Source organism: Ursus arctos, unplaced genomic scaffold (assembly GCF_023065955.2).
Source record: "Ursus arctos isolate Adak ecotype North America unplaced genomic scaffold, UrsArc2.0 scaffold_7, whole genome shotgun sequence".
NCBI lineage: Eukaryota > Metazoa > Chordata > Mammalia > Carnivora > Ursidae > Ursus > Ursus arctos.
The window spans coordinates 24,782,030-24,808,994 of NW_026623089.1; the positions used below are offsets into that span (position 1 = coordinate 24,782,030).

Here is a 26,965-nt window from a genome sequence, read left to right on the forward strand (position 1 = left end):
AAAAAAAACCAAACCAACTAGACCTACCTGACAACCTTCTGGGGGACGAAGTCTTCCAGGGGCGTCTCTGAGTAGGAGTCACTCACATGAAATATACTGACTCTTCCGATCTTCCCAAAGGGGAAGGAGACAGTCAGCCCCTCCTTAGGGGTCACCTTCACCACTCGGCCCATGGCCACTTCCCCCTTCTCAAGCTTGTGAGGACCTGGCAAGTAGGAGAATGAACCTGATTCAGGGAAGGGCAAATGAAGAAAAAAGCTGGAACGCTGGCCAAGCACGGGCGGGGAAGTCGGAAGCTGCCCAGACTGGGGGATGTCTAGGCTGAGCGGACTAGAATGATCAAGAACGCCCACGTTACCATGCCATGTAGTCAGGAAATCTCAGGGCCATGTGGTAGACAACCCCTTCTGAGAGACTTGAGAAAACCAACTGTGTCAGAAAAGGTGACTCAGACAGTAGCAGAGTGACACAGGCCAGAGAACAAAGCCCCAAAACAAAATGTGTTCCCAGAAGGCACAAGCCACACTAGGCTTTCTGAGGACTCCAATACCTAAGGCATCCTTGAACCTGGCCACTACCTGATGACTCTTTCCCACTCCCTTCTACGCCCCTCCCTTCCCTGACCAAGCAGCATTTCTTCACCTATAAGTGAGAGACACAAGAAGGCCTTGGAAGAATCTGGGCCAACCACAGTAGCCTTCAGGGCCTGACCAATCCGGAACTTCTTATCTGGATGTTTCAGAACCTGGAAGGACAAGAAAATTCTTTTAACGCTTGAAGAAAGGTCATTTACCCAAAACAAGCATTTAAGTCTCTATACCAAGTATGGCCCAAACCAACCCCTGGATAAGTACATGGTTTCTTGTACCCACTTGTAAACACACCAGATGCTAAGTCCAGCTTAGGGAGCCTGGGTTTCCTCTCCAGGATCTCACACACACTGACCTTGAAGCTGAGAGACGTGAGCAACAAAGGAATCCTGCCCCGGATGTCTGGAGCAATCTCCACCTCAAGCCATTTCTTGACCACGTTGTACTGGAGAAAAAAATGGGAGGAGAAAGGGAATGGGATGGATATAAGCATCTCCTTTTCTCCTCATTAAAACCGAAGACTCTCCTAAAAATCACAGGGTTGAAGGGGCCTTGATCCTACATTGTTCCAAGGGATAGGAATCCACCCCCTACACGCACTGCCCCTGCCCGATCTCCACTTCTCACAGAGCTCACTCAGAGTCGAGCCTAGAGCCTTTGCTAGGCTAGCCGACCATGCATCCCTCCTGGTGCCTCAGCTGATCAGGAGGCAAAAATGACCTCAGAGGTGTCCTCAAGGAGCAGGAACAATCCCACTGACGTCTGCAGACTCCTCCAAGCTCAGCTCTGCCCGATGATGGTTAATCATCTCCAGGGCTCAACATGATTTCTAAATCAATTTAGATTTTGTTCCTTCACTGTTTACAGTGTCCTGCCCTAAATACACAGCCCCAGTTTTCAAAGTGAATTCAACAAAACATTTATCAAGCAGCCACTATGTACGTGGCATCATAGTGATAAATTAAAGCCAAACCCTACCTTCAAAATTACAGTCTACAAAGAGTAAGTCACACAAGGACACAAATAACCAGAGCAGTGGAAATGCAATATGCTACGGGAATATATAGGAGAACCAGGAATATGGGGCGGGGCTGGGGGGTGGGGAAGGATATCTGTGCTGGGCCTTAAAGGGTTGTAAGAATAGATGGTACTCTGACTACAGAAATAAAGACAAGAAGGGAAAAAGAGGTTTTCAGGCTCACATGGTGTATGAGGTCAGATTATGAAGAGCCTTAAATACCACTCTAAGGCACAGGGGTTTATGAACCCCACCAAGAGACAACAGGTAACTAAAGGGCATCAGTGACATGCTCAGCCAGATGCTTATGGAAAAACAATCTGGCAGCAAAGAAGAGGAGCTACCCCTCAAGGTCAAGCCCAATCCACCTTCCTCTCTGATATATTCCAACCAGTAGGATTTTCACTAATCTCTTCCCTTTCTTGAATGCCTGTTCCACTTGGGGCAAGAACACATAATCTGGCACCCAGGTACGTATTACTCTGCATTGCACCTGAACGTTATGAAAGACAAGAATCTAGACTCCAACAGCACATTTACTTTAAATCTTGCTCTATATTTTTTCTTTCCCTTTCATATAATTAATCTATAAACATGTTCAACTGTGAGTTGCTTGCTAATTGTTTTGTGAGCCATAATTTTAGCTCCTCAATTAGGCTTCTGGTCTCCCACAGACCAGCAGGGTAGCAAACAGACTCAAATGCCTGGTGCTAATGGCCTTTGTCTCCAGCCTCCCCCCTTTTGTTCTAAAAGAAGGATGGCATCACACTGCAGGGTGTGCACTACTCACCTTCTTCAAGAAGCAAATCAAAGTCTGCCCAGCCTGGTACTGTTTAATCTTCTCCAAGGGGCTAACAGAGTGAGTGTTGAGAGCAGTGCGGCCATCCTTCTCCAGCTCACTGTTTGCAGAAAAGCAATGGAAAGAGTATGCCAACCCCTGGATAAGGCTTCTAACTTGAAATCATCTCCCCCATGTGGCCATGGATTGACTGTACCCCCCTCGTTCATGCACACCTCCCATATGCCCATTTCCCTACTCCAAGGGGAATGTTCATAATACCTGCACGAGAGCTAATCTCTTCCATTTCATTCACCTGGGTATGAACAAGCTATAAAGTAGGTAGCCTACAATCTTTACAAATTTAGGAAACAAAACTGTTTTACTTCTTTCGTAATACTTTAGCTATTGCTTTACAGTTTGCAGAACTTTCCCAAATAGTCTCTCAATGAATGCGACAACAATCTTTCTGTGTGAATGAGGCAGGGTAGATATTAATAAACTCATTTTATGAACCAGCGTCGAAGTCGGGGCTCTGACTCAAAAATCCAGGGCTCTGTCCCCTATGCTACTTTGCCATTATCACTTTCTTTTTCTGCTCAGAAAAGCAACAAGGGGATGTGGTTATCAGTCCACAAAGCACTCCAAAGAAATCACAGAACTCCCAGCCCAGCTTACCAATTAGAGTAATTTCTAAAACAAAACCAAACTCAACAATAAAATGGTACAAGCAATGCTGGTAAACTGTCACATATAATAGCAAGCATTGGTGAATATAGAAACCAGAACCCTTCATGTACGAGTAAAGTTAAAAATGCATATAGCTTACAACCTGGTAATTCCACCCTACAGAAACCCTTGCACAGATGCACAGTGGAGCAAGTTCAAAGATGTTCACTGTGGCGTTACTTATAAAAGAAAAACTGGAAACAAGCTTAAACGTCCTCCATCAGTTGGAGAATATATATAGTTGGGCACATTCATAAGATGGATTACTATTTTAACTACAGGCACAAAAGCAGATCTCAAAAACAAAATTTTGAGTGAAAAAAACAAGTTGCAAAATATTAAGTACAGCGTGCCATTTAAGTAAAGTTTGAAAACCACACAAGATAATTTTGTAGACATACAAGTGTGTGTATATAAATATATATATATATATATATGTACATACAAGTGAAATATGAAAAAGTTGGATATGTATCAAATGAATAATGGGTAATTCATCCTCGGAGGGTGGAGAGAGAAGCCTAGGGAAGGGAACGTTATTTCTGTAAAACGTTATTTCTTAAAACATACACAGAACGTCTCATCCTCGGAGGGTGGAGAGAGAAGCCTAGGGAAGGGAACGTTATTTCTGTAAAACGTTATTTCTTAAAACATACACAGAACGTCTACGTGTCTGGCACTGAAATAGATAACTTATATACAGTAACTATAATGCTTATACAGTAGGATGAAAAAGCTTATTCACTCAATAACTGACACTGGAATGCCTCTGCTATAGGCTAAAGTGTGTCGCCTCTACCTCCAAATTTATATGGGTACACGCTAACCCTCAGTATCTCAGAATGTGACTGCATTTGGAGATTGGAAATTTAAACGGGTAATTAACTTAAAATGAGAATGTCAGGGTGGGTCATAATCCAGTTATGGATTATTATAGCCTATAACACAACAAAACCCACTTAAAAACCAGGACTTGAACAGACATTTCTCCAAAGAACACAGAAAAATGACCAACAAGCAGAGAGCCTGCGTGGCTCAGCCGGTTAAGTGTCCGACTCTTGATTTCGGCTCAGGTCATGATCTCAAGGTTGTGAGATCGAGCCCCAAGTCGGGCTCCGGCGCTGAGCATAGAGGCTGCTTAAGATTTTCTCTCCCCCTCTCCCTCTACCCCTCCCCCTTCTCCCTCTTTAAAAAAAATGACCAACAGGCATAGGAAAAGGTGCTTCACATCACTAACCGTCAGGAAAATACGCATCAACACCACAGTGAGAGATCTCACCTCACATCTGTAAGGATGGCCATTATCGAACACACAGAGTACAAGCGCTGGCGGGGATGTGGGAAAAAGGAGACCCTTCCTTGCACACTGCTGGCAGAACTACAGGATGGCACAGCCACTACGGAAAATAGTTAAGAAGTTCCTCCAAAAATTAAAAACCACCGTTATCATTCAACATTCCCATCTCTGGGTATATATCCAAAAGAACTGAAAACAGGATCTCAAAGATATTTGCACACCCATGTTGACTGCAGTGTTATTCGCAATAGCCAAGATCTGGAAGCAATCTAAGTATCTGTTCACGGATGGATGAAGACAATGTGGTGCATACATACGTGGAATATGACTCAGCCTTTTGAAAGAAGGCAAACCCTACTACATGCTACTATGCGCATGAAGCTTCAGAATGCTGTGCTGAGTGAAGCTAGCCAGCCAGAACGACTGTCCATGGCTCCACTTACACGAGTTATCTAAAGTAATCAAACTCAAAGACACAGAAAGTAGAAGGGTGGTTGCCAGAGGTGGAGGGCAGGAAGAAATGGAGAGTTGTTCTGTGGGTAAAGAGTTTCAGCCATGCACGATGAAGAAGTTCTGAGGATCTGCTCTACGATAATGTGCACCATTAACAACACTGTGATGCACACTTAAAAAGTGTTAAGAGGGTAAATTTATGTTTGTGCTTTTACCACAATAAAACAAAAAAGCAAAAAAGGGGAAGAGATTAGAACACAGATATACACAAAGAGAACACCACATGAGGACAACCAGAGAAGACAACGATCTGCAAGCCAAGAAGGGAGGACTCAGAAGAAATGTTCATTAATTGAACATTAATTACTCTTAGCTTGAATAAACTACTTGACTCCAACTCTTAATTAAACAAGGCCTCACACCTCGGTGATGATCTGGAGGACTCGAGTGACTAATACGGTGCTCTCGCTGTTTTCATAATAAAGACTGGACTGGGGGGGGGGGGGGACATGACCAAAATCTACAAAACTAAGGAAACCACACAGTAAACATCCACCAAATCTCACTATTCCGGAACTAAAGGGCTTACTCTGAAGTTCCAAGAATGTTGTTAGCATCTCCAACTCAATGTTCCAGGAATATTGCCTATCTCAGACTCAAGCCTTCCCAGAAATATTCCTCTTCTATTCTGGCACCTTCAGGACACTGACCAAACCTTACCCCCTGATGGAATACTACTCAGCTGTAAAAAGGAATGAGATCTTGCCATTTGTGACGACATGGAAAGACCTAGAGAGTATTACACTAAATAAGAGAAAGATGAATACCACATGATTTCACTTATGTGGAATCTAAAAAACAAAACAAATGAACAAACAAAAATGCAGAAACAGACCCATAAATGCAGAGAACTGATGGTTGCCAGAGAGAAAGTTGGAGGCAAGATGGGCAAAATGGGTGAAGGGGACTGGGAGATACAACCTTCCAGGTCAGGAATTAGTAAGTCACAGAGATGAGAGGTACAGCACAGGGGATACAGTCAGTGGTATGACAAGAGCATTTACGTGACAGATGGACGCCAAACTGTGGTGAGCACAGCGTAAAGTATAGATTTGTCCAATCACTATGCTGTACACCTGAAATTAATGTAACATTGTGTCAACTATAATTAAAAACAAACAAACAAAAACCTTACCCCCTTAAAGTTACTTAAGAGGCCCTTTCATTATATCCCTTGGCACTTAAGACTTAGACCCTGGATGGATCCCACCGCTGACTCTGAAGAGCCATTCTCTCAGTCATGTGTATCCAGCTTCATTCATTGATGACCTATTAACTTTAAGAGGCCGGGTTTTTAAAGGAGGAAGCAGAAACAGGCCCATGGATCAAAAGGCTTAAGATCCTCTGAGAAAAATGATCCCAGACAAACTGGATCCAACACAAATGGAACTAGTTTTCCTCCACACGGAATCCCTCACAGAACACCCCTCAATAAAATCCACTAGAACATGACCTAAAATTCTAGTCACCAAGCAGTAATCTACACCCAAAGAATGGGTATTCTTGGCTACCTGTTGTTTATTTTTGGAATTACTGAGTTCTAGAAAATTGGGTTGAATGCAAAAATGTGCCTTTTTGTTAAATGCTGACAAAGAGAACAGCAACCAGCCTTTTAGACCCTAAATACAGCTTTAACATTAAGTTTCCTATAATCCCTCTAACTAGCCTTATCAGAGCCAAATGTCCTTACTAGAGAAATAAGATAACCTGGACAGACAGAGGCAAAGTAAGTCACAACACTGGCAGAATCTAGGCAGGAACTCAGGTTCCTGACTCCAAAGCCCCACACTCTCTCCGTGAGACCATGCTGCTGGGGTTCCCCTCACCTTGGCCGGATACTCAGCTCTGGAATGGTTCGAATAAATCTGGGATGACTTATTGGGAGAAACCTGGAGAAAGAAATAAGGTCAAATCATTTCTCTTATTCTGTGTACCACCATTATCTGGACATCAGACTTTCTCTCTACTCCCAGGAAAACCAAGCTTAAAAGCCACCTGCTCCACTGCCATCCGGCCCACTGGTGATGTGCCAGGCCTGAGGGCTTCCTCTCTCCTTCTCTGCAGTAAATGTTGAGGAGCTGACTCATCTGATCTTTTAGTATTGTCTTATTAAACCCTGAGCAGAATTTTCCTAACAGATTACATTCTCCAACTCTTTTACTCCAAAAGAAAGGAAACTGAGGTCTAGAGAGAGCAGTTACTGAAATTAATGTGCAATTATAGACTATGAATTATTTTGCTTTTCTTATTACAGCAAAGATTTCTGCTACAATAATAATATCCCAAGTAGATTAAAGAAAAGGAGGATGACTATGGCATGTAGTGAAAATTAATTATAATAACCTCCGATGTACACAGAGCAATAACTGTGTCAGGCAACCTTCTAGGCACATTGGGTACCGGATGTTCTCTCAAGCTCTGCAAAAAAGGTACTAACCACCGTACTTCCATTTTACAAAATAGGAAAATAAAACTCAGAGATAAGTAACTATTTAAGTCATGGTCACACAATTTTAAGTGGCAAATCTGGACTGCAAACCCAGGTCTCTCTCACTTTAAACTTAATGCCCTTAACCACTATACCATACGCCACTTTTTTTTAAAGGGAAAAAGACAAAAGGATTCTTTTGGCGAACATCTCTGTTAACTAGAAAAAAATCTGATTCGTGCACAACTTTTTCAAGCCTGCCTCAGTGCGTATACCTTCTCCCACAATTACAACAATCTCCCCTCAAAACCAGCCCATCTCCCGAAGCCTCCATACTTGAACGTCTTCATGTCTCGTCCACCAATCACTCGGGCAGTGACTGTCTTCCCAACTTTCAGCTTGGCAGTAGGAGATGTGCCCACTGGAACATCATCTAGAATGTGGGAGGCGTGAATACAGCCGATGATGCCGTCTTCCAGGGTCACAACCACATGGGTGGGCTTAATAGACTTGACAGTGCCTCTGACCATGTCCCCAATGGACAGGGTGTGCTTCTTTACGGCCCCCACAACCAGAGCTGGGTCTGCTTCCTCGTCCTCATCGACTGTCTCAGAGTCCTTCCGGGTCTGTCTCACAGTCCTCTTAGCGGCTGGCCCCTCAACAGCCAAAAGAAAACCAGTCACTCCTGGTTCTGTGGTCTTGAGGGTTAGGGAGACACCCTGTCCCACCTGCAACTTCTCTGAGTCAAAGCGGAAGGTGTCATTGAGGTGAGAGGTCAGGGAGAAAGCTGCCAGGTGGCCAGTCTCCACCAAGGAGGCGACAGCAAAGGACTCCTCCAAGTGCTGCACAATTGCCTGGTACTCGCTGCCTTTCCTCAGCTGGAAAACAGAAAACCCATCATTCCCACTTCTTACAGGGCGCAAGTGCTCGGTTATCGCCCACCGGGCAGGACGGGCTGGGAAAGCCCCATGAGGCCAGGGGACCCAAGGCTAGTATGAGTGGTAACAAACTCGCCTTCAACTCCCTCCACCCAGCTTCCCCTCCTGTTACTGAGGTGACCTGACTAAACTCAAGGCACCATATCAGAAGCCCTGGGACTTCATTTTTGTTATGAATTCAGGTTCCTAGGTCCTATCCTAGAACTAGTGAAATCAGAATTTTAAAGTTACTGAGGTGATTCTGAGCGTAGCTGGGTGTCCCCTAACGGTCAAAGACACTGTGTCCCTGACTCTTGTAGTTCTGCAGCGCCCCGCCTGATTTCTTCACCCGTTCAACTGCTCACCAGAGTCATTACTGAGAGCTCGTTGTGTGTGTGCAAGGCATTTAGCTCACCTTTCCTCAAATCCAACCTGTGCTCACACCCTTATACACACCAGCTTCACTTGGATATATGGAATAGGGACCTGCTAGAAAACTCAGTGGGGGATTAACACTGTTTCTATTTCTCTTTGTTCCCCCAAGTCTTAAAATTATAGGCAATCAGACCTGAGGAATTATACCTAGGTCATTCTCTCCACCAATACCCTACACAGTATGCTTAATAAGTACTTTATTAATTCATTCGCTTATTTATTTATTTTTAAGTGGGGCCTAGTGTGGGGCTTGAACTCATGACCCTGAGATGGAGACCTGAGCTGGGATCAAGAGTTGGGATGCTTAAGTGAATGAGCCACCCAGGTGCCCCCTTAATAAGTACTTGAAATGCAGACCAAATATATACATCACCCAGAGAAAAATACTACAAGTGTTGAGACTCCCCTCGAACCCATTCCTCTCTCACACAAAAGTGTATAGGAGGGGGTGTAGATGAGCAGCCTGGAGGTCAAAAGTATGCACAGATATGTTTTCTTTGGGCTATAGGTCTTAACACAGTTTCCAACATCTCCCACATTTATTTCAAATAAAATTCACATTCCGCTTTGCTTAAAAATCAGATTCAGCAAAACCAGACGCTGATGTTCCCACCTGGCAACAAGGAGATGGAACTGGATCGTCTCTGGCCCTTTGTGAGCTGGCCATGCCCGCTTCCCTCATTTACATTATCGACCTGGCCCTGAAGGCAAGGTGACCACGTAATTGATCACTGGCACCAGAGTGCCAGTCAGTGCTATTAACAACCACACCAAGACCAGAGATGCAGGAACCACCCACACCAGTCCAGGCAGACGATCACCTCCTCCACAGGCATTTGCATTAGAACCCTGAGCAAAGTGGGTGGGGCTGAAGAGGTGGGTAATGCCCTTGAAGCCATGGGAATGGAAGTCATTACCAGCTTACCTTTTTAGCTTTTCTATTCACCAAATCGTGGCAAAGGGAAACATGAACCTCCAATTTCAACATATCAACATTTAAGATGACAACCTTCTTTTTCTGCCCAGGTTCCACCTCTTGCCCTGCAGTGCAGAACCAAACACAGCATGATCGCCCTCACGGAGCAGGGATGGAAGCATCTCTCCAAGGGCCTGCAAGCCCTTGGGCACAAAAAAGAAAAGGGGACATCCGTCCTGGGTTGATATGGGCGAGGAAAACCAAAAATCTAGCTCCCATAGTTCAAGTTCAGGTGTGCCTTAATTTATGCACCTGATATATAAAAATCTAGATTTACCCGATTATAACAATAGAAGGATTCACACTTAAACCTTCTTTAGCACGCTGTCAGTTGTCTTGATTTACATCAATACAAGACAGGGATGCCAAAATTTTCTACTGAATCAGCTCCTCTACACTATGTATTAGGGAATTCTGTATCCAAGAGAAGGAAGAATGGGCCAAGAATCTCCCCTGTGAACCATGAGGCGCGAGACAGAAGTGCTCACCTGCCCGATGATATCTGCTGGCCCTCAGGACCAGGCCGGGCACGGGGCCCTCACTGAACGCCACAGAGCCATCCTCCAACACGTCCTGCACCTCTAGGTCAAGGACCATCCCGGGGGTCATCTCAGCCAACGTCTGGATCAACACAGAGTCTGCCAGAAACCCAAAGGAAACGGGGATTAACAAGCAGAAACAATACTCACCATTCTTTTCCTCTGGCAACGTGCTGCCCCACGGAGGACAGCAGAGCACTGGAGCGCTGTGAAGGTAAGATCACTTTTGGTAGAAATACGCGACACCCGTGAACACTCCTATCGCGGTGAGAGAGACCGGCACCTCTTGCTCATCCTCCCTGGCCATAGTTCAGGAAAGTAGCCAACAAATACCACAAACACACACTTTCCTTCACTTTCTGAATTGTCATTGTTTCTGTTTGGAATCTACCCTCTCAAACTTATTCCCAAATCCCCTCAGGGTTCCAAAATCCTACCTGATGGTTCAAAACTTTGGAAGATCAACATAATAACCCCTCAGTCTTCCAGCAGGTCCCTGCTCCATTCTATCATCCACAGGATATTTGTTGAATAAGAGAACAAGTGAGGAGGTGAATGGATTCACAACAAATGCAAACCTGAGGACATAGAACTAAGGGAAATTTTGATTTCGGTCCAGGAGGGAACACAAGGGGGACCTCTGGGATGCTGGTAATGATCTTTATCTGAATCTGGGCAGTACCTAAACAAGGATGTTCATTTTATAAACATTTACTGAATTGTACCTTAAATGATTAACGCAGTTTACACAGGTTGTACTCCTATTAAAAAAAAGGGGGGGTGGGGGTGCCTGGGTGGCTCGATAAGTTAAGCATTTGACTCTCAATTTCCACTCAGGTTGTGATCTCAGGGTTGTGGGATGGAGCTGAGCACACAGCCTGCTTGAGATTCGCTCTCCTTCTGCCCCTCCCACTCGTGTGTGCATTCTCTCGCTCTCTCTCAAATAAATCAATCAATCTTAAAAAAAAAAGAAAATTTATCAAAATTGTTTGAGCCCAACAATCCATCGGAACAAACAGGCACAACTTACGACAGACATTCTCTCCCCCCCCCTCGCTGTGGCCCCCACCTCGGTTGCTCATGAGGCTGCGCACACCCTGCCGCTCTTCCAGGCACTGGCTCAGGAGGAGGAGGCTGGTGGTAGCCAGGTCTCCCAGACCACAGTCCGACAGCCGCAGCGACAGCAGCATGCGCTGCTTCTCCTCATCCACGTTGGTCACCTTTGCAACCACCGTCTGCCCCTCGACAAAGTGGTCACTTGTGGAAGTCACAAACTTGTCGCTCATGATCTAAACAGTGGGCAGAAAGTAAAGACAGGAAGTCTCTATCAAGACAACGCACTTCATGCCCCCAGAAAAGGATGTGTGGAGGAAGAAGAGAGGGAAGCCAGGAAGACCCCCCAGCCCTCCCTTGAACACTGCTCTACTCCTCTTCCAGAAAACCATACGAGGCCCTGGCTGTTCAACCCAGCCTTCAAGAGGGCACCCAACCAAGGAGGCACATCACTGGCAAGCCAGAGGGACACCAAGCTGTCCATGTCTCTAACACCCGATGATAACGCTCTGCGCCCCGCACTATGCGTGTTTCTGCGGCTTCCCCTCTTCTCCCATTTTAAAAATTGCGCTGGCAGGGGGTACAAATGAGAGCCAGCCAGGGAAAACGTCAGGGGGACAAACCAATGGAAGAGAAGTAGTATTTATGAATAAACTATAGGCCACTTGCTCTCCCACCATTTTACACTGACTTCACTAAGACTCCTCCCGACTCTGGGTCTCAGTTTAGTCAGCAGGCATGAAGGGTTCAAACTATGGAGTCACTACGATTTTTTGCAGTCTGAAAAGTTTATGACTTCAGTGCTGCTGTGGTGAAGGGGATCCTTCCAAGGGTATTCTGGTACCGTGATGCCTCAAAAACCTCCGGAGGCTGCAAAACCCGTATTCAGCGGCTCCGGAAAATGAACTTCCACGTCTATGCATGCTGAGAGCCTAACTCCACTAGCCCCACACTGGAGACTCAAGTCTTCACAGCCTCTGTGCACCTACCCAACGCTATACTGCGAAGTAAAGACGTCCCTTCTTCCAGGACAGCCCTGCGCCAGGACACACGGCCGTGCAACCATCTCAGCCCCATTCCCCTCAGCCGGGGGCCTTTCTGCCTGGCCCTGGAAAATCCTGCAAGGGATTAAGGTATCCTGCTCCTTCCCGCCCTCAGGTTCCATGACTGACCCGAATCTCTCTCCTCCTCTCCTCTCTTGTGCATGGAGCTGAACTTACAGCTTTGGGGGCCAGTCCGCTAAGACCGGACGGGAACTGAACGAACACCCCGTAGTCCTTGATGCTCTTCACAAAACCGATGAGCAGCATTCCAGGATGGATTTCTGCGAAGCTCTTAGGATCCTGGCCACCCTCCACAGTGGAGACCAAAGCTGGCTTCCTACAAAGGAGCTAATGGCACTTCATCAAGGAACATTCCAGAAAGGGCAGATCAAAGAGTCCTCTCTCCACCTCCTTCTTGCACTCTACGCGCTCTGCTGCTACACTCTCCAAGCATGCAGACCAGCAGCATCAGCATCACCCGGAATTTGTCAGAAATGCACACTCCTAAGCACTGTCCCAGACCCACCGAATTACCAGCTCCGGGGTGGGGCCCAGCAAGCTGTGTGAACAAGGCCTCCAGGTGATTCTGACACACACTCAAGTTTAAGAACCAGTGTTCTTCTTATCCTTATTAATTCATCCCCAGATTACTGAGGGGACTAAAAAGGGACTGGCTCATCCCTGTGGTTTGGCAGCTGGACAACCAGGACAGGATCCTCCACAATCTTCATGCTAAGCAACTCTATCCCACCTCCTCTATCTTCACTCTACGGAGATTTTACTTTACATTCTATGAGAAAGAGGCAGCGTTCTCCTTCGAAGTGCGCACATCAAGACCAAAGGGAATACTCGGAGCCCAATGGGGGTAGGGGGACGGTTGGGAAGGAGGACGGCAGCTGCCTTATTAATTGTTCCAGCTCAAGGGGCAAGCACTGTCTGAGAAGGCAAGAAATATCCCGCTGGACCTGGCAGGCCACACTGACTCCTCTCCAACACCCTGGATTCCCACTCTGCCCTGACCAGCATCTGCTGGTAGGACTTCAATGCTCTTACTTTCCACCAGGGGAAGACAGGGAAAAGTACAGTCTGGTCACTGGTTTGGTTTTCTGGAGGTGTTTCTGAAGTCAAATGACTTTTTCCCATGGAGTTCCCAGTTAAGAACAGAGCCTGACCCAGAGACTTCCCCCAAGGGCCCACAGCTCACCAGATACCAGTAAAGGATACCACACGTCCCTCACTCTGGCTCAGACAAAGTACCCTGTGAAGGGTGTCACCAGCCTGGAGCCAGTGATACAATAGAGGGCCATTGGCGACATGGTCCGACAGATGAGGAGTGGGGAGGAAAGCAGGGATGTTGTGGGGCAGGACGGCCACCTCCAGCCCATCTTTGGTCTTCTCTAAAACCTTCACATCCACCAACTACTCAGGAAGAGAAAAGACAAAAAACTGTACTTGTCTTGAGCAGACAGCAACCACATCTGGCCCAGGCTGAGATCAGAACCATCAAGTCCCAGCATCTGGGATCATTGAGAGGCTGAGATCAGAGAAGGAGCTTTCTTCCACACCCCACACCATGGCCCCCAAAGACTCGGCAGGCACGCACGCACGCACACACCAGGACCCATTTGTGTGCTCACAGCACTTCTCTCCCAAGTCCCTCCACGGAGTCACAGGGGAAAGACAGTCTTGCAGGCTGGTCCTAGAGACCAGAGAGGAAAGAGGACAGCCGTACACTGCTGAACAGCCATACGAAAATGGTGCTTTCTTTTCTGGGACAACTTCCATTTGCTCTGACACACAGAAAGATCCCTCTTTCAAGACCCTCAATTCTCTTTAGCCCCAGAACCTTATCTAGCTACCTTGATCTTTCCCTCCATGGGTCCCAGTGCCCCACGTGTCAGTGGCACCCCACTTTCTGCCACTGTCAACTAAAATAGCTTGTCTGGTCCAGGTACCTGTCCGAGACTAACAGTTCTTCTTTTCTTCTGATTCTGGCCTGGATGCTCTTTCTTTGGATCACCCAACAGCTTGAAGGACAAAAGCATCCTCTCTTTGGATGGCTCGCAGTTCAGCACCACAACCTTCACCACCTAGTGAGAAACACAATTCCTGGCTAACTCTTCCCCGCAGGCCAGCCAGGCCCTGGAGAGAGCTGCCCCCCACGAGCACTGAAGAAGGAGATACACCCAGACCTCGGATCAGATCAGAAGACAGTGGAAAGCAATGTACTGACAGAGACACAGAATCCCCCCAAGTCAGTCTTTTGCGTGAAAGGAAAACATGAGTAAGTTTTTGGTATAATCCCAAGCTGTCAAAACTTATTTTTCCTAGAGAGACCCACTCGCTAGTTTTGTGGCACTGCCACCTTGTGGTGACAGTGACCTGAGTACAACTTCTGACGTGAGGGACACTAGTATGTTTGCTGTAGGTAAAGACTAATTTATTTCTTCCGGGTCGGAAGGGTCCCACTGCCCTCTATGCGCCTTCCTTATCCCTTAAAACGTAGTCCTCCCACTACTCCGTCAAATCTGTGTTCATGGGGTCACCAAGGACATGAGCCTGTCCAAGGAAAGGGTTACCTGGCCAGCGTAAAAGACCCTCTCTGGGTCAGGGACATACTCGGCACTGAGCTCATGCTTGGGCACCAGTCCCTGCACATCGTTGTAGAACTTCACAATGCAGCCGCAGTCCTTGACCCTGAGGATGAAGCCGTGTGTCTGCAGACCAGGCCTGGCATCGGCATAGCAGGTAATGGCAGGCAGTTTAGACTCAATTAGAGTTTTCTTCAGGGTCATCATTAGCTTCTTGGCTTCAGGATCACAAAGCAAAACCTAGGGGAAGGGTACTGGTTGTCATCAAGTTACCCGTTATCAAGAGAGCCACTGGACCCAAAGGCCAGGGTCCATCCCGAAGAACCTGCTATCTCTTCCCCAGTGAGAGTCATCTCAGCCGTAGATCCTCCCTGCTTCCTGCTGGATGACAATCTGGGGAGTACTCCCCTAATTCAAATGTACTTCCCCGTACGCTCCCTCCCGGGCCTGCATCGACACTCATCGTCCCACTGCGCCTCCACACAGCCCTGTGTCACAGCTACTGCACCGCTGCCTCAGCCCCTCCCAGGCCATGCGTGCCTCGTGTAACACAATGAACAACTGGGCCGATTTACCACCTCAGTAATTTACCACCTGCATATTAGCTATAAACTAAGACTGAGAGATCCAACCATCTCTCATCCTGCAGGTCATCTTCTTGAGGGCAGAGAAATTCCTTTATTCCTAACTTCCCGACTCCACTACTATAAAATTTTGCACCAACAGGTGATCAGTATCTTTCTTGACTTGATGAAATAAAATGAAAAGAAGAAAGTCTAACATCGTGAGTGCCTGCACACCAGGCCCTGCGTTAAACACTGTATATCACATTTAATCTTCACTTGGGGTTCAAGACTTTGTTACAAACCACTCAAGTTTTGGCAGCTTAGTTTGGATATTTCTGTGCCTGACACACCCCGTGCTCCTCTTCAAATCCTTTCCAGTTCAAGTACCACCTGCCAGAAATCTAGAAGGCATTATTGTCATATAGTCCTGAATGTGAAAACTGGTTCTGCAATTTATTAGCTGTGTGACTTTGGGCAAGCTGTGTGACTTCACTTTCCTAACCTGTAATTTCCCCACCTGCAAAATGAGGATAAGAGTACTTACTTTATGGGGTCATTTTAAGGATTAAATGACAGAATGCATGTCACGGGCCTAGGATTGCAACCGGCACAAAATACCTGTTACATGGTGTTTGCTGTTGATACCACCAACAATTCTTGCCGGCCTGGCCCCCTCACCTCCCCTTTCAGATGCGACCATAGCACAGAGCCTGCACCAAACCATGTGACAAAAGGTCACACAGTGGCTTGCTCTCTTCAAGGACAAATATTTTAACTCTCAATGACATTACACAACTCTCAAGGGCACAGAGCCAGTTTTCTCTTCTCAATGCCAGACACAGCACCGCAGATGCTACATAGTCATTCTGTGGAAAAGGGCAGAAAGTTCAGCTGAGAAGCATTGTTCTCTTCCCATCTGGCCTAAACCCCAACAAGACCCTTCAGAAGGCTCACCCGGCACTTGACCTCATCCCCAATGCGGTACTTCTTCTCTGGATTCTTCATCAGGATGTCAGCCAGGTGCATGGGAGGTATCAGGCCCCTGATTTGCTCACCCACCTTCACCAGCATCCCATATGACTTTACGGTCAGCACTGTGCCCTAGGGAGTTCAAAGAAAAGACGCCATTAGACCTCAAGAACGGCTTTTTTTCCTCCACCTCTTACAACAAAGCAGGTCATATCTCTCTTTTGAAGCCCAGCTTCCCAGGCTAAGTGCCTGTTGTTCCAGATGTCAAAGGGTAAAGCACACACCCACACTGATTTGAACGCAGTCTGGTTTGTTTACAGGAACCTTCACATCTTTTCGTGGGAGTATGTTCTTTCTGTCCACTTCACGAGCATTCTCTGAAGGAGGGGACTCTGTCTGCTAAGGAACAAACTCTACATATAAAGGAGATCTGCTCAGCTGGGGCTAAATGGTTGGACATGAGAGGCAGCTACAAGTGACCTCTTCCTAACATCTCAGTAGTTCAATCATCATAGAACTAACTTTTGCCTGAATCTAATAAACACCATCAAATCCCAGGATTTACGACCTACTGCCTCTGTGTATTTGGGTGATGCTATTAAGATCTTATCTTGAAATTAATTACATATTACCCAAGGGAAGAAAAAGAAATTCCAGTTAACAGGCAGAGGTAAGGAACATGACTTTAAATGTGTTCATGTGAGAACTAATGAGCTGCCAGTTAACCCACAAACAAAAGAATGTCTAAAGGTGGAAGAGTCTCAAATTATATGCTTGTGTCTTACCTCTACCAATGCCCCAGGCTTGATGTCATGGTATCTAAGGTACTGAGCTTCAATAATAGACCTAGAACGAAACGAAAATACAAGATTAAATAAGCCAGGGCAGAGGCTACCTAAAATTCAGGGCTCTCAAAATTATGCTGGCAAGAAAGGAAACCTTCACCAAGTCAGGCCAGGAGAAACTGTGACCATGCATCCATAGAGGAACACACTTCTACAGCCCCACCCTTGTTGATGACAGACTTACATCCTCAGAGAGAGCAAGGCCAGTTCATCCATTTGGCTGTAATCGATGACTCTACACTTGTGAGTGTTCCCTGGCTTGAAGGCCTCAGCATTGAAGACAGTCTTAGAGTCGGAGAGATGGCTGAGCTACAAAGTACCAAGTGATTAAGGACAACCCAGCCATAGTAGATTTGAAAGCACACTGACATGACTCAACACATTTACCACCTACCATGAAAACACTATTGATTGCCTGTCAAAATAATTCCTCTAAAACACTGCTCTTTACTGTCACAGAATATAAGGTCAGAGAACAGTCTGGATCATGGGTCCACAAACTATAGCTCACGAGTCAGTGCCTATTTTTGCAAATAAGTTTTACTGGAACACAGCCATGCTCCTTCATTTACGTACTGCCTATGGCTGTTTTCTGGCTACAGCAACAGAGCTGAGTAGTTAGGACAGAGATCATATGGCCCACAAACCTGAAATATCTACTATCTGGCCCTTTAAATAACTTTGCCAAGCTCTGGTGTAGATCTTAACTCATTCTTGTACCTACCACTGACCAGGTATCAAAGTTAGCCAAATTAATCCTAAAGAATTCGAATAGAACAGACAGACATTTTTCTAATCCCTCTGCAGAGTCTGCCACATTTGGGGATATTCAGAAATAGGAAACTAATACAAGGGATGGAAAAAAACAGAAAAGGACCCATGTGTCCCCAAAGTCCTTCTAGTGATAAGATCCCAATGAAACAAAGAGCCTCCTCACCCGGGCATAGGCCAGCGCCCCATCCTTCAGCCTGAAGGTGGCCCCAGCCTTGCTGAAGAAGTTCTGGACAGGAACCTCATCCAGCACAGCTCCCAGGTGCTGGCAAGACAGCCGGGTGAGTGAGCGCCCGGGCTGCAGGAAGACGGGACGCAGGCTCAGCCGCACAGCCCGGGTCCGAGGATGGACACAGAGAACACAGGCCCTTACCTAGACAAGGGAAAGAGAATCATGAGCAGGATGAGGCACACAGAAGGTAAGGCCCCCAGAGCAGACTTTCGGGGGTTAAGACTCCACATGTGCAGCCCAGGTATGGATGTAAGTAATAATATCAGCTTGTGCAATCGAGCAGCATGTGGAAAATCCAAACAAAATGCCCCACAGGAACTGTGTCCAACTAAATCAACGCTTACTCAAGGCCAGAACAACATAGCAGGGTCCCCTCAACACCAGGAGGCTAATAATGCATACGCAACAGAAGCCATGTCTGAAACACACCGGAAATGGCCTGCCCTGATCACAAGGTTACAGCACGTAAAACGTCTGCACTTTGTACACAAATACGACTGTGAGGAGAAAAAGTTACTAGAAAAAGTTCACCAAAAAGTTAATATTATCACTAAGTGCTGGGAAAACTTGTTTAGCTAAAAAACATCTCTATAGAATTCAATAGCATATATTACTGTTAAAAACAAAAAAAGAAAAGAAAAAAATCACTTTAGGACTCTTTTTAAAGCTCCGAATAACATATATTGGGACTTTCTTCCCAAATATTCACGATCACTGCAGAAAATTTGGATATTTAGATAAGTGTAGAAAAATCAGCCAAAGTTAATCATTATTAACACCTGACTGTATATAATCTTCCAATATTTTAACCAGGTGTATACCATTAAAATTTTTTTTTCAGGGGCACCTTCATGGCTCAATCAGTTAAGCATCTGCCTTCGGCTCAGGTCATGATCTCAGGGTCCTGGGATTGAGCCCTGCATGCGGTTCCTGCTCAGCAGGGAGTCTGCTTCTCCCTCTCCCTCTGCCCCTCCCCGGCTTATGCACACACACATGCTCTCTCTCTCCCTAATGAATACAAAAAATCTTTTAAAAAAATTGTTTTTAAATAAAAATAAAAATTTTTTCAGAGCACCTAGGTGGCTCAGTTGGTTGAATGTCCGACTCTTCATTTCAGCTCAGGTCATGATTTCAGGGTCGTGAGATCGAGCCCTTCATCAGGCTCCACACTCAGTGCAGAGCCTCCTTGAGATTCTCTCTCTCTCCCTCTGCCTCTGCCCCTCCCCCAGATCATGCTCACACATGCACATTCCCTCTCTGTCTCTCTAAAATAAATAAAATCTTTTTAAAAAACAGATAAAATTTTTTCAAAGTTGGAACTACTCTACGCATAACACTTTTAAACCACATTTTTCTAATTAAATGTATATTTTGTTCTTTTACATTACATATTCTTCTTAAACACCTTAAATCATAACAGCAAAAGATTCACTACCCACCCACCCCCAAAACCAAACTATATAAAAGAATAAGAAATACAAACTACAAGTTGCCTTCTTTTTCACAGACTCCTTCTCTAATCTCAGTCCACAGAAATAACCACGGTGGCTTCCTATGGTCCTTCCAAAACACATTTCATTCCCCTCCCCGCCTCTAACACCTGTACACATGCAGCCCTAGGATCTGCTCATAGCTAGCCACAATTGTGGACAGCTGTTTGGGACACAACTGGAATCAAGAAAACATTTCTTACTGCTTGATTTGAAAAATATGTTCCAGCTTTCTTGGGATCCAGGTGCATAAAGTCGACCAGGCCAGTGAAGAATGAGAGGAAGTTTAGTGTAAGGCCAACTGGAGTCACCTAGAAATAAACGGAACAAGAAGGAACTAAAAATGTGAGACACTGTTCATACAAAACCCTCACCGCCACATTTTCCACAACTGTGTATCTCTCCTCCCCCAGCTAACCCTTACCAATCTTTCTTCCTATAAAATTAAGTGGCAGGACAACTCCTGGCACTGCCTGCTCCTTTATTCAGTAAGCTCACCTCCGGGCTGGCTTGAGAGGCATCAATCCTCACACCCTTGAGATTTTCCGATGGGATGGAGGGTCACTTGCTCAAGGATCCTTGGGGGACTGCCAGCCCAACAGCCTGGACAAACCGTTGCTAACTGGGTGGTCTGCCCAGACTAAGAAGGCAAAAGCCCAGTGCTGGCAAAAGGGAGATACTGACCATGTTGACTCGCCCTACAGAGCCCCCCAAAAGCCAAGGAATTAGAGGTGACAAGCACCTCGAAAGAGAGCAATGAGACAGATGACTGAACTCAGGGAAACAGTTAAATCCTCAGGTCCTCTCCTCAAACTATAGGGTCTATGCCTCTCCTGCCTCCAGAGAAAATGAGAGTTATTCTCTAGGAAACCTGTATAAGACTCAAAAGACAGAATGCAAACCCTGAAAATGTACATTAAGAAAAATTTTAAACATCATATAAATATAGATATGGAGACATCCAGGCCCTCTCCCACCTAGCTCTCAGGCAGCCAGGATTATACCGTCCTGAGGAGAGATTAATAGATCCTTTCTAGAGAAGACTTACAATGGCCCCAGTAAAAACCCTTGGGCACTGAGTCTCTCATGAGCCTCCCAAAGAGACAGTTATACTCTTTGTGACTCTGCTGGGAGAAGACTCCTGGAAGTTTGTGCTCCAAGTGCCTTTCCCCTTTGCTGATTCTGCTTTGCTTCCTTCCACTGTAATAAACCATAGTCACGAGTGTCACTATACGTGGAGTCCTCTGAGAGCTTCTAGTGCACCAGCGAACCTGGGAGTGGTCTTGGGGATCCCCAACACATCAGGTCAGGAAATTAACCTCCTGTGTACCTTACCAAGAATGCTTCTGGAGAATGCGCCACACTAAAATGAGCGAGTAAACCAAAGAAGAGGAATATGTGGAATCAAAGATGACTCTAATACAGGAGAAAGAGGGGAAGGATCCAGGATGACAGAGAAAGAAGTCCTAGGATATCAGCTCTGCAGGAGTCCTACCAGAGCAACTGGCCTAGACTGGAGAGGGCTTACAGGAAAAAGGGCTTTATGTGGTTAAAAAAAAAAAAGGAACTAAGAGGTCATCTAAAGGTTTAAACACCTTTATAGAAAATTACAGTATGAGCAGAATAACTACAAGATGTACTAAGAGGGGTGCCTGGGTGGTTCAGTCAGTTAAGCACCTGCCTTCAGCTCGGGTCGTAATCCCAGGGCCCTGGGATCAAGTCCCACATTGGGCTCCCTGCTCAGAAGGGAGTCTGCTTCTCCCTCTCCCTCTGCCTGCCACTCCCCCTGCTTGTGCACACTCTCTCTGTCAAATAAATAAAAATCTTAAAAAAAAAAAAAAGATACATTAAGAAATAGTTACACGCAGGAAGAGAATCTGGCAAATGACAAAAACAAGGGTGTCTGGGTGGCCCAGTCGGTTAAGCGTCTGCCTTTGGCTCAGGTCATGATGTTGGGGTCCTGGATGGAGACCGGCATCAGGCTCCCTGCTCCTCCTCGGGGAGTCTGCTTGTCCCTCTCCCTTCCCCCTGCCAATGCTCTCTTTCTCTCTCTCAAATAAATAAATAAAATCTTTAAAAAAAAAAGAAAAGCTGATTATCAACTCCAGGGAAAAAAGCCATTTGAGAAACAATCATAGTATGTTACCTAGCTCAGTAGTAAATAATATTTACATAACCATTATAATTTAAGCTCTGAATAACAATTTAACCAAAAATTTAATATACTTCTGTTAAGAGGGTGGAGGAAGGAAAGGGAAAGTTAAGAGAGCCAAATATTCACCTACCATGATAAGAAGTTAAAACTCAATGCCTAAAATCGATAAACCAAGAAATAGCAGCAGAAGCTTATTACTTATAAATACAAAGGTAAATTTCCAAAGATGAAAGACTTAAAGATGGAGTTAGAAGAGATGAGATAGTTCTTTGTTATAAAAGTCTTTGAATACGATTTGACTTTTTCAGAGCGCCTGGCTGGCACAGTCAGTTACGCATCCAACTCTTGATCAGCTCAGGTTGTGATCTCAGAGCGCCAGGATCCAGCCCTGCGTCGGGCTCTGTGCTCAGCGTGGAGTCTGCTTGAGATTCTCTTCTCCCTCTGTCCCTCCCCACTCTCTAAAATAAATAAAATCTTTTAAAAAGGAAAAAACTATTTGACCTTTTCAATCAGCACCGTCCAAAAGAAACATAATCCATATGTAACTATGTAATTAAGTTCTCTAGCAGTCACATTTTAAAAACTACAAAGAAACAGATAAAATTTATTTTAATAACAGTTTAACCCAATACATCCAAAATATTATCATTTCAACATATGGCACTGGCTACATTTCAAGTGTGTAATAAGCCACAAGTGACCAATGTCTATCCTATTGGGCAGCACAATTTTAGACTATGCACATGCACAAACAACAAAAATTATCTCTATTTTAGAAAATAGTAATGACAATGAATGGCTTACCTTCTGTACCTGGGCTTTGACCACCAGTCCTGGCAGCAAGTTATTAAGGGTCCAGTTTTGCTCCTCAGTAGCAATGGCAGTAGAAACTTCAGAATGAACAATAGACAGACCAACAACTCCTCCATTGCCTTTCACCTCTTCAATGACGCAGTACAGGTACTGACCCACCTTTAGTTTAGCACCTGCAAGCCCCAGCCCCAGCCCCCAAAAGGAAAAATACCTTCATGAGAAGGGCTCTTAACTTGGATTCAAACAAACCTGAAAAGATCCATGGTCCACCTGCCCAGTTACCATGTAATACCCATGTTCTCAATCTTTCAGTGACCAACTACAAGAGGGGAATAAAGTGACCCTGACTGATCTGGAATCAACACTGCTTAAAAATATGAAGATCCCAACAAGGCAGGAAGAGAGCTGCGGAGGCCCTGGGGGCCCAAATTTCCGTGGAATCTTCTAGCTGAGAAAAAGTGAAACTGGTCCATTGGATCTTAGACCCTGTCACTTGCTGGCCCTTCACACATATTCCCTTTTCTATCAGCTAGGATTAACGCTGATTTTAGCAAAGCCAAACGGCCTCTGGGGTCACCATACTATCATTTTACTCACTAAGTGGTATTGCACATAATCCCCACATGTACCGCCTCACCACCACACACCAGCCCCTCTTCTTCCCCTTACCTTTGTTCTTCTGTCGGATATACTCCTGGGCTTTCTGCAGTGGCAGAAAGGCTCTAGCCCCACTAACTCCAATGTCCACTAGGTAGCCATGGTCTTCCAGGCTGGACACAGTGCCTGTGAGCAGCTGGAGGGAGAGAAAGCATTCCCCAGAGTTCAAAAGTCAAAGGTAACGGGATACGCAACAAAAATCCACTACCAAACATGAATGTTCCCACCATCAATCTTGACACATCATCCCACAATCCTCCCCCAAGCCCTCCCCCAACAACTTCGGTCCCACTCGAGGATAAAAAAGGGAAAGACATCAACTTTAATTCTCCCAGGGCTTGAGGGATCTTATGGTTTCCAGTCAGTGAGAAGTGTTATGCATAGTTGAATGGAAAGACAAAGAGGGATTTCTCCCCTGGAGAATTTTCAAAAGATGGGAAAGACTATTGTTACACAAAGAGGAGTAAACCAGATTGCCCTGCAAGGTCACTCCCAGAGCCATGACTAATCCAGAACTACTCTTCTAGCTGTCATCACGGCTTTTCTGAGCACCTCAAAGACTTCAAGAAAAGGGGAAAAAAAAAATCTTGCCAACCTCCTTTACATTTCATTAGAAGCAGTGTGAAATTCAAATCTGGCTCTTACCATTTGGCCTTTGGCAAGTCATAAAGCTTTCTGAGTCCACTTTCCCAAATGAATAAGAGCAATATCTATTTTCTGCCTCCCAGGGTTGCTGTGAGAATTTCTTCAGATGAAATGTCTAAAACAGCATCTGCCAACAGCAGGCTCTCGACACATCAATTTCCTGCACCTCGGCTTACTTTTATTCCCCTTTCTAGCCTGCTTTCAGGGCCTGTCCCATACTGACTGCTTCTAACTAAAAGTTAAAAGATCATACTGATCTCCTTCCTCTTAAATACAAGAGCACTGAGATGAGTGTAGCGTATATGAGCGTGTTCTATACCTACTGGATGTTGAGACTCGGAACTAGCACTAATTTCTCCTGAATCTCCACAGGACTGAGAGACTCAGTAGTGACCTCTCCAACAGTACAGCTGACAGACTAATTGCCCTATCCGGCCTGTCTCTTGCTCTCAGAGAGCAGCCTTCACTCATTCCCCACAGATGCCAGATAGCCTCTGAAAATGACTTAATCTGTAAAGAACAAGTCTTGGTAAGTAAGGCACTTTGAGGAACTCTTCACCCCGGCTAAGCCTACTTGGAGGCATTTTTTTTTCTTATTGGCCACCAGCGCACCTTCCCTTTCACCCCTCCAAGGTAATGTGATTAGGCTCAAGCCTTCAATTTCCATTAAGTACCCAAGCACCCTGGAGACCTTCCCCCCAGGAAAAGACCCACCCCTGTGTGCAATAGTTAAGCTAAAAGTAAAAGGTGGTCTAGATACTCCCTAGAAGGCAGGGCAGGAAAAAGGCACATTGCCTGCTCCTCTTCCCTGACCCCATACGTACCATGCCAGGCTTCAGGGCCTCAGCACTTAGCACTTCGTTGACATTTTTGGGGTTCAGAGATAACTTGACACTCTTTTTGCCCCTCTCTGTGATGCCCACACTGCTCACCACACATCTCACCAGCATCCCAGGTGAGAAGAGTTCAGGCAAGCCGACCAGGTCCTGCATAACACAGACAAGAAAGATCTGATACATACTCCTCTCCTGAACCAACATACCACTGCCCAACCCTCCTCGCTCAGTGGTTTCTCATCTTCAGACCCCAAAGAACCCAAACAGTGGACGAAGCGAGTAACCCCTTGCCAAAGGAAGAGGGATCTGTGGCCAAGTCAGTCTTTGATTCCAGCATAAGGCCTCCGATATCTCCACAGAATAGGTAGATGGAAATGACTTGTCAAGAGTCATCTGTATTCACTGTCTCCATTTATTCACCTCCTGCTCGCCCTTCATCTCACTATAACTGTGGTCCACCCTTCGCCCACCACTTTATCTCCCAATAAAATCACCAGTGATCTTCATGTCACTAAATCCAATAACCTGCTTCGCAGCCTTCTTATATGTGACCTCTAGAAAGCATTTAACACTGGTCGGGGCACCTGCATGGCTCAGTCGGCTGAGCATCTAACTCTTGATTTCAGTGCTGGTCGTGATCTCAGGGTTGTGGGATTGAGCCCTGCATGGGCTCTGTGCTCAGCGGGGAGTCTGCTTGAGATTCCCTCCCTCTCCCTCTGCTCCCCCCCCCCCCGACCCTGCACACATAGGCGCACGCACACAGGCTCTCTCTCTTAAATAAATAAATACGTAAATAAATAAAATCTTAAAAAAAAATACTCGACGGTCCATTTTTCAGTCTATTCTCTTTTCGCTCCTTCTAGGTACATTCTTAGCTTCCCCTCTTCTTAGCTTCAATTACCACCTATGCAAAGCAGTTCTCACGCATGTACATTTCTAGCCCAGACTACTCTGAGCTCTGGAATCACCTGTCTACTGGATGTCTCAACCATTCCTAAAATTCAACACAGCAAAAAATAAAATCATGATCATCTCTTCCAATCCAGGTCCTCTCTCAGGGTTTCTGTCTCAGGATGGCAAGGCTGACCATCAAGTCACACACAACAGAAGGTTAGGACTCATCCCCCCTACCAAATCCATCAGTGGGCATTGACTTTACCGCCTCAGTAGGTAAACCCTAAACACGGCCTGTCATCAATCTCAGAGCTGGGTTACTACAGTAACCCCCTAACTGGTCTCTAGGCAACTACACGCCTCTTCCATCTATTCTCTTTGCTGTCTACATGTCACTCACCCCAATAAGAACACTTCAAGGGCTTCCCATTGGTTCTAGAATTAAAAACCAATCTTTAACATGGTCTAGCCTCCACCCAGCTCTCCTGCCCCATCCCACACCACTCTCCCTTGCTCTCTCTGCTCTAGCCGCACTAGCCTTCTCTCTGTTCCATGTTGTGCTCCTTCTGCCTGAACTCCCTTCCTTCTTTACCCGGTACACACTTCTCTTTCAAATCTCAGCTCAAGCATCCCTTCCTCAGGGAAGTCTTGAAGGCTCCTTTGACTAAGTCAAAATCCTCTTATTTAAAAAAGAAAAAAAAAAAATCCCCAATTATAAACTCTCATGACACCTTGTGCCTTGACTTTTAGCATTTCGCAAAGCTGTAATTTTACATCTACTTGCACACCCCTCAGTTCCAGTTACAGAGCACGTTCAGGTTTCCCTTACCTTCAGAGGCTCTTCTTGAGCCACCTGCTCATTCAGCTTTTTGGTATACGCATCACAGATTTCAGTCACTTGCACGAAGCCCCGGAGTCCATTGGGGAGACTAATCACCAGTTCCAGCTCATTGACCTCCTTCACACAACCCAAAATCCGCATCCCCTCACACAGGGACTAGAAGAGAAAAGTGAAATGTGCACAATAGGGAAAAGAACAATGACCGAGGATGGTAGGGGGTCTGGCTTCTAGTCCCAACTCTGACATATAAAAGCTACAGGAGATACACATGTGTGTTATGTCCGTATACGTATCAAATAGCTAACCGAGCACTGTAAAACAGCACTACGATACTGAGGGACACT

The 26,965-nt window shown here is 45.8% G+C and overlaps 1 protein-coding gene across 4 annotated transcripts in view; it reads right to left on the reverse strand.

The window, feature by feature from the left end:
• PDCD11 (programmed cell death 11) overlaps positions 1 to 26,965 on the reverse strand; it is a 40,379-nt gene that overhangs the window by 9,627 nt on the left and 3,787 nt on the right. For 3 of the 4 annotated variants that reach the window (XM_026494039.4, XM_026494035.4, XM_026494037.4), the window contains 22 exons: positions 26,610 to 26,777; positions 24,875 to 25,036; positions 23,418 to 23,541; positions 22,740 to 22,921; positions 19,984 to 20,091; positions 18,225 to 18,431; positions 17,472 to 17,596; positions 17,228 to 17,288; positions 16,428 to 16,574; positions 14,896 to 15,147; positions 14,272 to 14,406; positions 13,541 to 13,735; positions 12,494 to 12,664; positions 11,290 to 11,509; positions 10,170 to 10,319; positions 9,631 to 9,746; positions 7,690 to 8,231; positions 6,752 to 6,814; positions 2,399 to 2,507; positions 946 to 1,035; positions 643 to 745; positions 28 to 205 (listed from right to left, as the gene is read on the reverse strand). In XM_026494039.4, coding sequence (XP_026349824.3) covers positions 28 to 205; positions 643 to 745; positions 946 to 1,035; positions 2,399 to 2,507; positions 6,752 to 6,814; positions 7,690 to 8,231; positions 9,631 to 9,746; positions 10,170 to 10,319; positions 11,290 to 11,509; positions 12,494 to 12,664; positions 13,541 to 13,735; positions 14,272 to 14,406; positions 14,896 to 15,147; positions 16,428 to 16,574; positions 17,228 to 17,288; positions 17,472 to 17,596; positions 18,225 to 18,431; positions 19,984 to 20,091; positions 22,740 to 22,921; positions 23,418 to 23,541; positions 24,875 to 25,036; positions 26,610 to 26,777 — 3,608 coding nt within the window. Of the gene's footprint in view, positions 1 to 27; positions 206 to 642; positions 746 to 945; positions 1,036 to 2,398; positions 2,508 to 6,751; positions 6,815 to 7,689; positions 8,232 to 9,630; positions 9,747 to 10,169; positions 10,320 to 11,289; positions 11,510 to 12,493; positions 12,665 to 13,540; positions 13,736 to 14,271; positions 14,407 to 14,895; positions 15,148 to 16,427; positions 16,575 to 17,227; positions 17,289 to 17,471; positions 17,597 to 18,224; positions 18,432 to 19,983; positions 20,092 to 21,642; positions 22,714 to 22,739; positions 22,922 to 23,417; positions 23,542 to 24,874; positions 25,037 to 26,609; positions 26,778 to 26,965 lie in introns of those variants that run through there. The other variant, XM_057308757.1, reaches the window with a different exon arrangement.